General features: G+C 40.5%; 2 protein-coding genes across 3 annotated transcripts in view; one reads left to right on the forward strand and one right to left on the reverse strand.

The window, feature by feature from the left end:
- Positions 1-854: 854 nt before the first annotated feature.
- Positions 855-10807, reverse strand: COQ7 (coenzyme Q7, hydroxylase). Of its 2 annotated transcripts, none has more exons than XM_063428859.1 (6): positions 10657-10807; positions 6998-7200; positions 5197-5311; positions 4968-5107; positions 2432-2500; positions 855-1380 (listed from the first exon to the last, which is right to left on the reverse strand). In XM_063428859.1, the coding sequence occupies exons 1-6, from the start codon at positions 10724-10726 to the stop codon at positions 1303-1305; spliced, it is 675 nt and encodes a 224-aa protein (XP_063284929.1). In that variant the 5' UTR covers positions 10727-10807; the 3' UTR covers positions 855-1302. The 2 variants fall into 2 exon arrangements, with proteins under 2 accessions (XP_063284929.1, XP_063284928.1); XM_063428858.1 differs by having other exon boundaries at positions 6998-7203.
- Positions 10808-10916: 109 nt separating this feature from the next.
- The window catches only part of LOC134571302 (uncharacterized), a 35239-nt gene continuing 33634 nt past the window's right edge, over positions 10917-12521 (forward strand). Inside the window, exon 1 of the mRNA XM_063429478.1 lies at positions 10917-11003. Within this exon, the coding sequence (XP_063285548.1) occupies positions 10951-11003 (53 nt within the window). The 5' untranslated portion in view covers positions 10917-10950. The remainder of the gene's footprint in view (positions 11004-12521) is intronic.

The raw sequence follows: 12521 nt of genomic DNA on the forward strand, positions 1-12521 counted from the left end.
ACTCCTAAGTCAGAGTTTCAAGTGCTGCTATTAGCAGAGAGGAGGCGGTGTGTGAGTGGTACCTGGCAGAATCCAGGTAATAGGTGGAACTGTTCTAAAATGGTTTGACATACTTTTTAATGGGTGGGGGGCACCAGGAAAATCCTGGAAACTTAAACACTGTAGCTTGCTGAAATGGTTGTGGTGTTTTGATTGTACCCTTGACTGACCTGACGTCTATTAAGGAAACCGTGAATACATGACTGGCGAGGACGGTCATTGTGATGTATAACACCGCAATCTGATTACGCACTCAGCAAAGCAAAGAAGAGGGATCTTTGGCTGGATACATGCAGTTACTTAAACTGAGAATTACTTAAACTGGCAAAACAGAATGCAGCCTTGTCCCATTGGCAGTTGCCAGGCCAGTTACTGGCTGGCAGAGAATTGGGAAATTGTACTCCAACAAGAGTTGGAGCCAAGGTTGGACACCAATATGGTTTTGATATAAGTATAAGTGAAAACCATTTAATTTTCACTGACAACAAATTTGGGTTTCTTAACTTCATCTATTTCTAATCTATTAAGGAGTTCAACTATCATATTAAAAACAATCCTTAAAAACACATTCCTTAATGTATTTTTATTTTTTCTAGGATGAGGAATAGCAAGGTGAGATGGTATATTTATGGGAAAAAACTTTTGTGCACATCGTAAGGCACACATGAATTCTGCCAATGGCCTCGTTTCTTGTATTATTAGAATCCTTTTTAATAAATATAATAATATCTCTGAATTGCCGTCAATGTCAAAGGACACACTGGTTTAATAATCTGTAATATCTTTAATATATATATATATATATATATATATATATATTCAGATCCAATAACATAAAAATAGCTGCTATGAAAACCAACAATTTGAATCCTGTTTACAATATTTCACATCAAGTAAAACAGAGGCACAATAACTGTTCATGATTTCACAAACAACAGCAGTACTCATTGATTTTAACAGGAATTTTAAGAGTCTTAAATGACTGGTGAGATTTTAAGATAATACAGCTCCAATAATGTTGTACACTAAATGCACACACACAACATTAGGGCAAGTCGATGTACCTGTTGCAAAGCTCAGTCATTACATTAATGCAGGTCAGACAAAGAAAAGCAGTTCTGAATTTATGTGCAGATTATACTGCCACCTAATGTGCATCTGAAGAACTGCAATGACAATATTCTTGACCAAAGCTTTCAATCTTGCAGCGAGTAAGCCAAGTCCATCTGTTTGAAGGAAACTTTGCAGCCGGGTAAGATTTTGTCACAGACGTTCTGATAAATATACCGCTGTTCGACATCCCACTTGTATGAGGTTCTTCAGGATGAAGTAGGCTGGTGCCTGCAGGGAAGACAGGACAATTATACCTTATTTGATAGATTATCTGTGCCAGCTCAATTCATTCTGCAGCGGTTACATGTGATTATCACAGCTGCACACCATGGATCTATTAAAACCGGTTATTCTAGCTGCATTGATACTGAAGATTAACTAATTGTTTGTTTTAAATGTTATAGATCGAACTGTGATTCATGTTCTTCCCACAAAGTCCACATGAACTGACATAAACCTGATCGAAAGCTCTAATGAACAGCTTTCCAGCAACACTTACCTAGGTCGCTGTAGAGAAAGACCCTGTCTTTCCGACAGCCAATAGAGGTATGTTTAACCTTGCAATGTAAACATATGTTTTACATGGCAGGGTTAAAACTACAGGGCAACTGCATACAGAACACTTAATTGAAATAAAGTAGTATGGGTATAGTTAGTGGTCCTTTAACTGTATCACTGTAAGATGCTGAATCCAACCACATAAAAATTGTTCTCGTTTCCTGGTGTTTTTGGTTAGTAAAATATTGCAATGACTAAGAGAGAGAACAGTGATAGCTGTGCCACCGCACTGGTCCTCTTATCAGACTACATGCAAATTTGGAGAAAGCTCCTATGCTCTGTAAGCAGGGACCCACAGATCTACGCTGTGTAGCCCCTTTTATTATGCCGCCATATCGACAATGCTGATACACATTTATGAGGTGCAAGCCGGAAAGGTATTCATGTTAATTGCAGCAAACAGTGCCCTTACAATACGCAATGGGTCACACAGGCACTGATGCCCAATGTACACGGTACATCATGCTCATATATTGTTTGTAATATTATGGTAGTATACCGCATTCCACTACATATAGCTACAGGACATTATTTGGTTCAATTATAAGAATGAGTCATTTTGAAGTATGATGGATGCTTTGATTACTAAAACAGATATCCGATAGCATGTGTGCAAGAGTTGCTTGTTCTAGGAAAGTGTAAAATGATTGTAAATACTAGGGATGATTGCATGAAATAATATAGACTGTAATCACTTGTCTTTTTTGATAAGCTGTCGTACCTGCTCTGCATCCTGTTCTAGCCCTGTATCGTGATGCTCCATTTCCTCATCTCGAAATTTCTTTATAGTCTGTAATACAAAATAATGATTAGCAGTAGATATAAAGTCTGGTTTAAAAAAAAAAAAGTGTACATATTACTGATCGTATAAAAAGAGAATTCAAGAACAATTCCTATATATACACACACATGCCAATGGAGAGCAGCAATGTGATGGAATAATAGGAGAATTTGCACTGAAATCAGGACTATAAAAGGATTGACATTTTATTGGAAGAGACAATATTTGTATGAATTTACAAGAAGGAGAGATCAATAAGTAGCTGGAGATAACGGAAGCCTAGTGCCAATTAAACCTGACACTTTAGAACCCGAACGTTTCAATGTTCAATGACTTGGAGGAGAGTGCATTTTTAGATTTAATCAGTTAAACCTGCCAACAATTTCATTTTATTTTTCATCTATGACAGATCTTACCTGTAACCAAGTCTGTAATTGATTTTATTATTTTAGGTGTATGCCTGGAGAATCTATTTAATAAGTTTTCATACCTGCTCATTAATGACAATGTTTTTGTCCTATTTCTTTTGCCAAAGTTGCAGTGACTTTTCTAGAGAATTGCCGAAAAGGTCGCATGTAGATGATGGCTTTTTTTTAATTTTTATAAGGGTCATTGTAGATAAAAATTGTTTATTTGCAAATTGACTAGTGTTATAATTTATTTATATGTCTAGTGTTTTCTTTTCCCCCTTAAGAACACAACTTCTGGAATAAAAGGGAAGCATGACAGAATATTTCCATCATGTGTCCTTAAGGGGTTAAAAATGATTTGATATTTTCTTAGGAACACACCACACACCATAACCACTACAGATCACTATAGTGGTTAAGGTGCCATGAGTACTCTCGTCCCATAGTAAGTGGTTAAACCACATCAGTACTATTTGACCAATGAGTCTTGCCAGGTGCCTGTCGCAGCATACCCTGCACCCTGTCTTCTCATTTAGGAGAATGCTGTTAGCTCTACAGAGTTAAACAGGGCCATGCAAGGCTGTACTATTTGTGTCAGGAATGATCCAGCTCCTGGACAAGCCATGCTTAGCTTTATTGAGACATCGGGCTTCTCTTGCAGGAGAAATGGACGTGGAGCAGGCACCCAGGGAACTCAGATATAAAAAAAAAACTGTAATCCTATAACACATGCTTTAAAACCTCAAAGAAATTAGTAAACAAATTAAATTTTGTTGTGATGAATTTGAGTCCCTGGAATCAACACGAATCAGCTAACTTGTAATAGCTATTAATCTATCAGCCTGCCTCCGAGCTATGCATTAAATTTGTTGAATAATTTGAACTACTCTAGAGAGTGCCCGGTGCTAACTACAGATATGAGCCATGCAGACAGTGTTACAATAAGCTTCTGTTTTCAGGATTGGTACACTTCCCAGGGCTACACTCCCAGTAGCCATTGTCTAGTGGGCAGAGATGAAAATGTGAGCCATGATTAAAGCATATTTCAAAACAAAATGTAGTAAAAAAAAAACAAAAAAAAAAACATAGTAGTGAAAAAGCACTCCAAACTTTTATTGATACAAGAGTAGTAGGATTCTAGTGGCTCTGTTCTGGTCCAGTTAGAGGTGTGAAGGGTAAAAGGAGGGTGTAGTGCCTTTGGAAAGTTCTCAGACATGAAAACTTAAAGGCGCTCCTTTTACCCTTCAAACTTTATTAATGTCTCACAGCAAGCAACATTTCAACCTAACAACGTTTCGGTATCGAAACTGGACTGTGGGAACCAGGGTCCATATTGCAGTCATACCATAGTGATCAATAGTGTGAGTGCAGGCTACTTACCTTTCCCTGCATTTTATGTATCATTAAAACACAAGAATAACACATATAACACTATAACACCATAACCACTGTAGCGGTTATGTTGCCAAGAGTGCTGTCCCATGAGACGTAGTCAAACTATTTTGGTATAGTCTTAGTACTTTACCTGGGTGTCTCCAGGAACCTCACTGCTTTTGTCCTTCTCCCACAAGAGAAGCCAAATGTCACTGCAGGGTAAAGCCTGGCTGATGTATGACTGGACTCATTGTTCGAGAACATTCAGATAATGCCCTCAGCCAATGAGTGCAGTCCTGCAGGGCCATACTTAGTGGTGTAGAAATAACTAGATCTCTGGTAGAAGAAGACCAGAAGCAGGGGCTAAAGGTCCCATGTAAACCATCAAACCACACTAAAATGGCCAGACATCTTAGTGTGGGACAATGCCAGGGTAGTCCTGGCAGCATAACCCCTACATGGGGATGTAGTGTCTACAGTTCTCATGGTGTTCCTGTAAACCAGCGGTAGATGTACAAATGCTTTAAAACTACAGCTTTCATGATGCTCTGTCATTCTAAAGGCATGCAAAGCATCATGGGATTTGTAGTTCTACACCATCTGGAGATCTACCTTTCGGGCATCCCAGCTCTAAACACCGTACTGATTGTATGAACAGTTTCAGGGTGTCCAAATATAAGCTGTTCCAGTACCTCAAGTAATGATCTGTATTTTTCAGGGTCCCTCTCCATCAGAGTTCTAATTTGGTTGTTATAATGGTCGGATATTGTTGCTTCCACAGCAACCGTACACGCCATTGCCCCCTTCTTTCCTAGCAGGGCAGTAGCAGCACCTGTGATTAGAATTAGATACAGATAAGAATGATTCATGCTTTCTGCTATGCAGTCAAACAGAAATATCAAAGAAATGAAAAAAGCTTACCTAATGCGAACCCAGCTACGTTCCAAAATGGCAGCAATACTGTGGGTCGAACTCTATGTGCAACCATTAATTCATTGAACTTTTTCAAATGATCTTTTTCCTGATCCCACATATGCTGTAACAGACAATAAAAAAAATGGAGATGAAAATCATTAACATGTTAACAAATGTTTACGGTGCTATTCTACAATTCTACTTTTTCAGCAGATATGGAAAATCTTAAAGGGACACTCCAGTGCCAGGAAAACAAACCGTATTCCTGGCACTGCAGGTCCCCTCTCCCTCCCACCCCTGAAAACCCCTTCAGTGACTTACCCGAGACCCCCGCTGATGTCCCTCGGCGGTGGTTTCGGGTCTGCCCACGGTCCTCCCCCGTCATCTGTCGGGGGAGACCAATCGCACATACGCGGCCGCCGGCGGGGGAGACCTAATGCGCATGTGCGGCAATGCCACGCGCGCGCATTAGAACTCTCCATAGGAAAGCATTGAAAATGCTTTCAATGCTTTCCTATTGGAAATTGAGCGACGCTGGAGGTCCTCACACAGCGTGAGTACGTCCAGCGACGCACTAGCACAGACCTGTGCTAAAAACCAGGAAGTGCCCTCTAGTGGCTGTCTAGTAGACAGCCACTAGAAGAGGAGTTATCCCTGCAAGGTAATTATTGCAGTTTATGAAAACTGCAATATTTACAGCTGCAGGGTTAAAGGACCACTATAGGCACCCAGACCACTTCAGCTTAATGAAGTGGTCTGGATGCCAGGTCCAGCTAGGTTTAACCCTTTTTTTTTTTATAAACATAGCAGTTTCAGAGAAAAATAGGGTTAATCCAGCCTCTAGTGGCTGTCTCATTGACAGCCGCTAGAGGGTTTCCGCGCTTCTCACTGTGATTTTCACAGTGAGAAGACACCAGCGTCCATAGGAAAGCATTGAGAATGCTTTCCTATGTACTGGCTAAATGCGCGTGCGACTCTTGCCGCGCATGCGCATTCAGCCGGTGACGGAAGAAGAGGGAGGAGAGGAGGAGGAGAGCTCCCCGCCCGGCGCTGGAGAAAGAGGTAAGTTTAAGCCCGGCGGGAGGGGGTCCCTGAGGGTGGGGGCACCCTCAGGGCACTATAGTGCCAGGAAAGCGAGTTTGTTTTCCTGGCACTATAGTGGACCTTTAAGGGTAGTGGGAGTTGGCACCCAGACCACTTCAATGGGCAAAAGTGGTCTGGGTGCCTGGAGTGTCCCTTTAAATGTTTGCATTAACCAAGGATTATCCAATGTTTGTAGAATTAGGTTTTCATTTTCTCATTTGTCCACAAAATATTGGATTCTGGACATACTACCTTTGTATTCCAACACGCTCATTTCATAAGTACTATGTTCTTTATATTTCCCTGACTTATACATCCATAGTGATACAAACAATGTTTTCCTAACTCTTGTAACACTGTCTAATAACTAATTATGCAAGATTATTTTAACACTGTATATTTGAAACTCATTTGAAAACTCGAAGGTCCCTCTAGACGAAAAAAGTCGTATACGATAAGGCGTCATTTTATTTTTGGCTAACTTCATATGAATTGTTTACGAACCCTACATTTGAACGACTCATGATAATAAAAAAAGTTTGAAACTAAAAAAACTTGAATTGCCAATTAATAAAACGAGCCACGGTGTATGTCTTGATTTGTTACATTATCAAGCACCATCACTGTCAAGAGTTTGTAAGCAATATTTAACTCGAGGGAAATCCAATCTTCACTTTGCACACAGTATGAATAGAAAACAACACTTAAAAATGTTAATACAAACCTGAATAATGGGTCCTGCACTTGATCTGCCCAGGACAGCCATTTGTCCAGCGTAGATACGATTAGCTCCATACTCTCCCGCATGATCTACCCTTATTATCCGATCCAACAATGCTCTTTCATCATCGTCGTTAGTGGAATTCCCAAAGCTGCATTGTCTGACTGGTGTGCGGTTCACTTGTAAACAGTATTGCAAGCCGGCACCTGCTCCAACATTGCGGAGAAAAAAACAAACATATATATATATATAGAGAGAGAGAAAAAGAGGTCATTTTCACAAATGATATTGTTCTTTGGAAAAGATTTTAAGCTTGTGACTTAATAAAGCAACTTAAAAACAAAAGGACAAGAATTTATGTTTGTGACATTGTGACAATCGCAGGGGCTGATCATATCGCTGTTAAACAGCTCAGAGGAAAAGAGCGTTGAACTGAAGAATACAATGCCGGGCTTCACAAACAAAAGTGTCCTTTGAGAAAAGGAGCTTACAGATTTAGAAGTCATGCATTATTTAGTGTAACCAAACTGCACCCACTACACGCATACTATACTCTTTTGTCATGCAGCATGCCAGTCTATTGTCCATACGATACAGTGCCCATTAAAATACCACATACAGAACCCTCATTATATTCATAGCATATAAAGCTCCAGTATCATAACCATAGTTACATAGAAAAGAAACCTGCGTCCATCAAGTTCAGCCTTTCTCACATGTTTTTGCTGCTGAAAGAAGGTAAAAACCCCAGTTTGACGCACTTCCAATTTTGCAACAAACTAGGAAAAACTCCTTCTTGACCTCAGAATGGCAGTCAGAATTGATCAAGAAGCAGCTACCCCACAAATTAAATATGATATCCCTGAATATTATGTTTTTGCAAGTATGCATCCAGTTGCTGTTTAAATGTCTGTATAAACTCTGATAAAACCACCTCTTCAGGCAGAAAATTAAACATCCTTATTGTTCTCACTGTAAAAAAAAAAACACTTTCCTTTGCTTTAGACTAAATCTCATTTCTTCCAGTCTAAATGTATGACCTTGTGTCTTATGTATAGTCCTGTTTATAAATAGATTTCCAGACAATGGTTTATATTGGCCCTGAATATTTGTATAATGATATCTCCCATCTTAGGCGCTGTTTTTATAAACTAAAGAGGTTTAAAGTTGTTAACTTTTCCTCATTACTAAAATGTTCCATTCCTTTTATTAATTTTGTTGCCCGTCTCCTCAAATTTTTCTAGTGCCATAATATCCTTTTTTAGAACAGGTGCCCAAAATTGCATAGCTCCTATGACTAAGCACCAGATGGTCCGAAACATGTAAGGAAGATTTATTTTTCGGGAGCCTTTGTATCTTGTGGAATAAACCGTTCCTTTTGGATTTGGAGCACTTGCTTTTTCTGGCATTTTTTTGTTTTTTCTTTGTATTACTTCATAAGGATTTGGAGTTCCTTGTCTAGCGTCCTCAGTCCTAGAGTAGGGGCTTTTTTTCCCCTTTACCACATTCTCAGTTTTATCCTTTGATCTTCAAATGTATTTGTACTTCACAGCACAGTGGTATGAGCTCCCGGTATTCCAAGTACTTTTTGTCTGATACATTATTAGGGGGGTTAAATTACTGAGTAAACCCCAAAGTCTGTGCTTAAGTGCCGGATATCTCTGCCCCCTGTCCTTCCACTTCCTGATATTCTTCAGAATGAAGAACTTCTTGAAAAAAAAAAAAAATTATATTTTTCAATGTGGTTTTATAAATGTAAGGCTTATTTTTTGCTTCGAGCATCAGTTAACCACCAGGGTCCTCCTGGTGCCATAACAACTTTAATGAAGCTGTTATGGTGCCCGGAGAGACACATGAACTCTTTTATGTAACAAACAGCAAACTCTTTTCTCTGACTTTAGTTTGAGAAGAGTGTGACCTCTTTTCATTTACAAAAAGTTAAGCTTTCAATATAAATTGGCACATTTATACATTAACCTTGTTAAACCGCCCTGGCTGTCAGACAACTAGTCCTGTGACCTTCCAGTTGTTTAGCTCAGTGAAGCAAAAGTCAAGAGGCAGCAATTGCTCACAGCACCTGCCTTGCAAAGACTTCTCATTAACCCCTTAAGGACACATGACATGTGTGACATGTCATGATTCCCTTTTATTCCAGAAGTTTGGTCCTTAACGGGTTTATCTGCCTTGGGAAATCTGTGACTGCATAGAATGTCTGGGCTGAGTTAGACTGGAATGGTATGCCACGGCTGCAGATGTGCAACTTTTGCAAGCTGTTTTAGGATATACCTTCCAATGAAAAAAATGCATAACTGAATACACTCATGTTTTCATACGTGGTGTATCTACTAAATTAACAAGCTTAAACATTGTTTTCATATGTGTTTAGTAAACAGAAAAAAAAAAAATAGAATCTACGATCATGTATCCTTAACAGTAGAACTTGTCCAGAAAACATACAGTAGAATATTGACACAATGTAGCTCATTCCAATAGACAACTCCATTACTACTCCCTAGCATGACTTCCATAAATAAGTTCCCAGACTATATGAATTCTATTTAGCTTTCTCATTTTGTCAAGCAATCCTTCGTAACATCCCTCTTTACCAATTTCTCTCACACCTCCACTTACATGTTTTCATATATTCACATTTAAATTTGGTGTTTCATGGAATAGAATTCATAGAAGAACTGACACTTTGTCAATGTCCTCCAGTCTGGATAGTGATTGTCCAGGTTGGACAAAATTTACAGTGATTTTGTTGAAGTGTTTTTTTTGTAGTAAACATTGTCTTTTCAGAGAAAATCCGGTGTTTACATTACAGCCTAGGGACACTGCCAGTGGCTCAGATGGCTGCTAGAGGTGCTTCCTGGGGCAGTGCTATTCAGTGTCTACACCCTCTGCATGGAGACACTGAACTTTCCTCATAGAGATGCATCGAATCAATGCACATTAAGCACATTAGAGCTTCCCCATAGGAAACCACTATTTCAATGCTTTCCTAGGGAGGTTTTACTGACTCTGGATGCCCTCATGCACGGCGTGAGGATGCCCAGTGTCATCTAGGCTAGCATCCAGGAAGTGCCTCTTGTGGCTGTCTGATTGACAGCCACAAGAGGCTGTCTTATTCCTGAAGGTAATTATTCCAGTTTCTACAAAAACTGTAATGATTTCCACTGTAGGACTAAGTGGGACTGGGACACTGTACTAAAACCACTTCAATGAGATGCAGTCCTCTGTATGGCTATAGTGTCCCCTTAATGTTACTTTTGACCTTGGGAAAATATTTTTTTGCACTTGCAGACCAACAGCAAACAGGAGTCAATAACACATGCTCTTACTAAAAAACAAAAACCTGGATACAAAAATGTTAAGAGTGATCACATTCTTGTTGACAGATGGACACATTATATAACAGACCTGTGGCAGCAAGCCAACTGTTGTACTTCAGGGCAGGTGGGGGAACCAGAATGTAGAGCACACTCTGTTGCAGATCTACCAATCCCATGTTGCTTTGCTTATGCTAAAAGTTGGCTCAGCATAATGAGATTTGCAGTCCTACAACAGCTGGTGATCTACATTGTGTCCACCCCTGAGAGGCATGCATCCAGTCCCTGTAGCACAGACTACAACAGAATTAGTTAGGTCCCTCTCCCCAATACCTTGGACCCTGGGGAGCCTCTTAATGCCTGAGCAGAGCCCCCCGAGCAGGACCCCTGCGGCTCTCCCCATCCCAGAAACTAAGCGACCTTTCAGCAGCCAGTCAAGCCTGTCACACACTTCATTCGGCGCCTTCTTTTGACGTCATCCTCCCAGGAATGCTGCTTAGAGTCTGTACCTCTTACTTCCTGCTCGGTGGAACGCACGCGTCATCAGCAGGTCTGGGGTAGAGTTCCACACCCTCTGTTACTATAGCAACAGAAAACATCCACCATAGAGTGCAGTGATCAGGAGGAATGGATTGTAATATACCCCCAAGCAATGTGATTCCTGCAGTAGCTGCAAGGCTGTGAGTACAAGTCAGTAAAAACAAGAATTAGTCGTGATTGCATTTTTTTTTTTTTTAAAGGTCTTTGCATAATCAAATACTTTTTACACTTTATGAAAGGTAATTGGTGAGTGAATTCACTGTCTCCATAATGACATTTTAGATTCTAATAGACAAAGACAAAAAAAAATGGCAAAAAAAAAAAAAAGCAAACAATAGTTAAAAAAAAAGAAATAAAAAGAGAGTATATGTATAAAATGAAAATCAAACATATGTTTCAAGGGTGAGTCAAAAGTCAGGAATTAAAGAAATATGGTATTGATATTATGTCGTTTATTCACTAAACTCTAAAAGTGTTACTAAGGTGAGGATTCAAAGTGAATTTTAAATTTAAGGTCAAAGTAATAGAATTGGAAAATTTCTCTAAGTCTGCAATGCTTTCAGTTTGGATACTCTGGCCTTAACTTTGAAACTCACTTTGAATTCTCAGCTCAGTTTAGTAAATAACATTGTAAATTGTAGCAAAATAAAATCCAGATTTCAGTTCACCAAAAATGTATAGTTAAATGAAGAAGCTAACCACTTAATGTTAGATTAATTGCATTATTTCCTTATGTCATGACCCATAATGACTGCGAAATACCTATGATGTGTTAAAACACCCCTAATGGGGGCGGGCTGCCGAGCTGAGCGGTCGCAGGAGAGCTCGGCTCCTGCAAATAGAGGCACAAATAGTCTACTAATCGTGATTCTTGGAGAGATTTACCAGCAAAAACTGCGATCCCCGGTGATAACGGCCCCCCTGAGCTGAGGAGAGGCTTGCTCCTGAAAGTTTTAGTCCCTCGGAGGATGGGGCCCGCTGCTACAGGCAGGACCTATGCTGGCGGTGAGTGAAGCGGACGGCCGCTGCAACGCTATCCTGCCTGACGGAGCCCGACATGCGTGGAAGGCCTGCGGACCCGGTCCTGTTCCCCCCCTATGGACCGGGGGGGTGATCCCGGTCCAAACCAAGCCAAGCCACGCTTACCAGCTCACTATACAAGCACGTGCGCAAGACCTGCACTCTCGGACGCAGGACGACCTGCAGCCACCACCTGCTCTGGCACACAGGGCACTACCAAGTACGGGCCCAAACACCCGGAGATACGCCTGGCACATGGAGCTCAACAACCACCGCACACGTATATATCATTGCCGAGAGGCCCGCACACTCTTCATCTGAGCTGGGCGCTCACCGGGAGGAACCCCCCCCACAGCCTGCCATACACCCAGGGAGAAGCTAGGGGCCCGGCGGAACCCTGGGCCCACGGTCCTGATGATGGGTCCAATGGCACAAGGGTTGATAACTTTGCCTTCACTCTGCAGTAAATGTAAGAGGGATAACTGTGTTTCACTTAAATATAGTTATGTGTTTTAAATAGGAATCACCCTTTAACCAACCCACAATTTATATAACTACAATTATATCTAAAGCTTTTTTGTTTACAAATGTAACTTCTGGGGTCAGAAATCAACGTTTGCATTTGGCATATTTTTATA

The sequence above is a fragment of the Pelobates fuscus genome, chromosome 8 (assembly GCF_036172605.1).
Source record: "Pelobates fuscus isolate aPelFus1 chromosome 8, aPelFus1.pri, whole genome shotgun sequence".
Lineage (NCBI taxonomy): Eukaryota > Metazoa > Chordata > Amphibia > Anura > Pelobatidae > Pelobates > Pelobates fuscus.

What these genes read in the sequence shown, in the direction of transcription:
- COQ7 (XM_063428858.1), bottom strand. Translation starts at nt 10,726, where the DNA reads ATGGGGAGAGCCGCAGGGGTCCTGCTCGGGGGGCTCTGCTCAGGCATT. An exon ending in CGTAGCTGGGTTCGCATTAG is followed by an intron (nt 5,108 to 5,196) that starts GTAAGCTTTTTT and finishes TTCTAATCACAG; the next exon opens with GTGCTGCTACTGCCCTGCTA. An exon ending in AATACAGATCATTACTTGAG is followed by an intron (nt 2,501 to 4,967) that starts GTACTGGAACAG and finishes TTTGTATTACAG; the next exon opens with ACTATAAAGAAATTTCGAGA.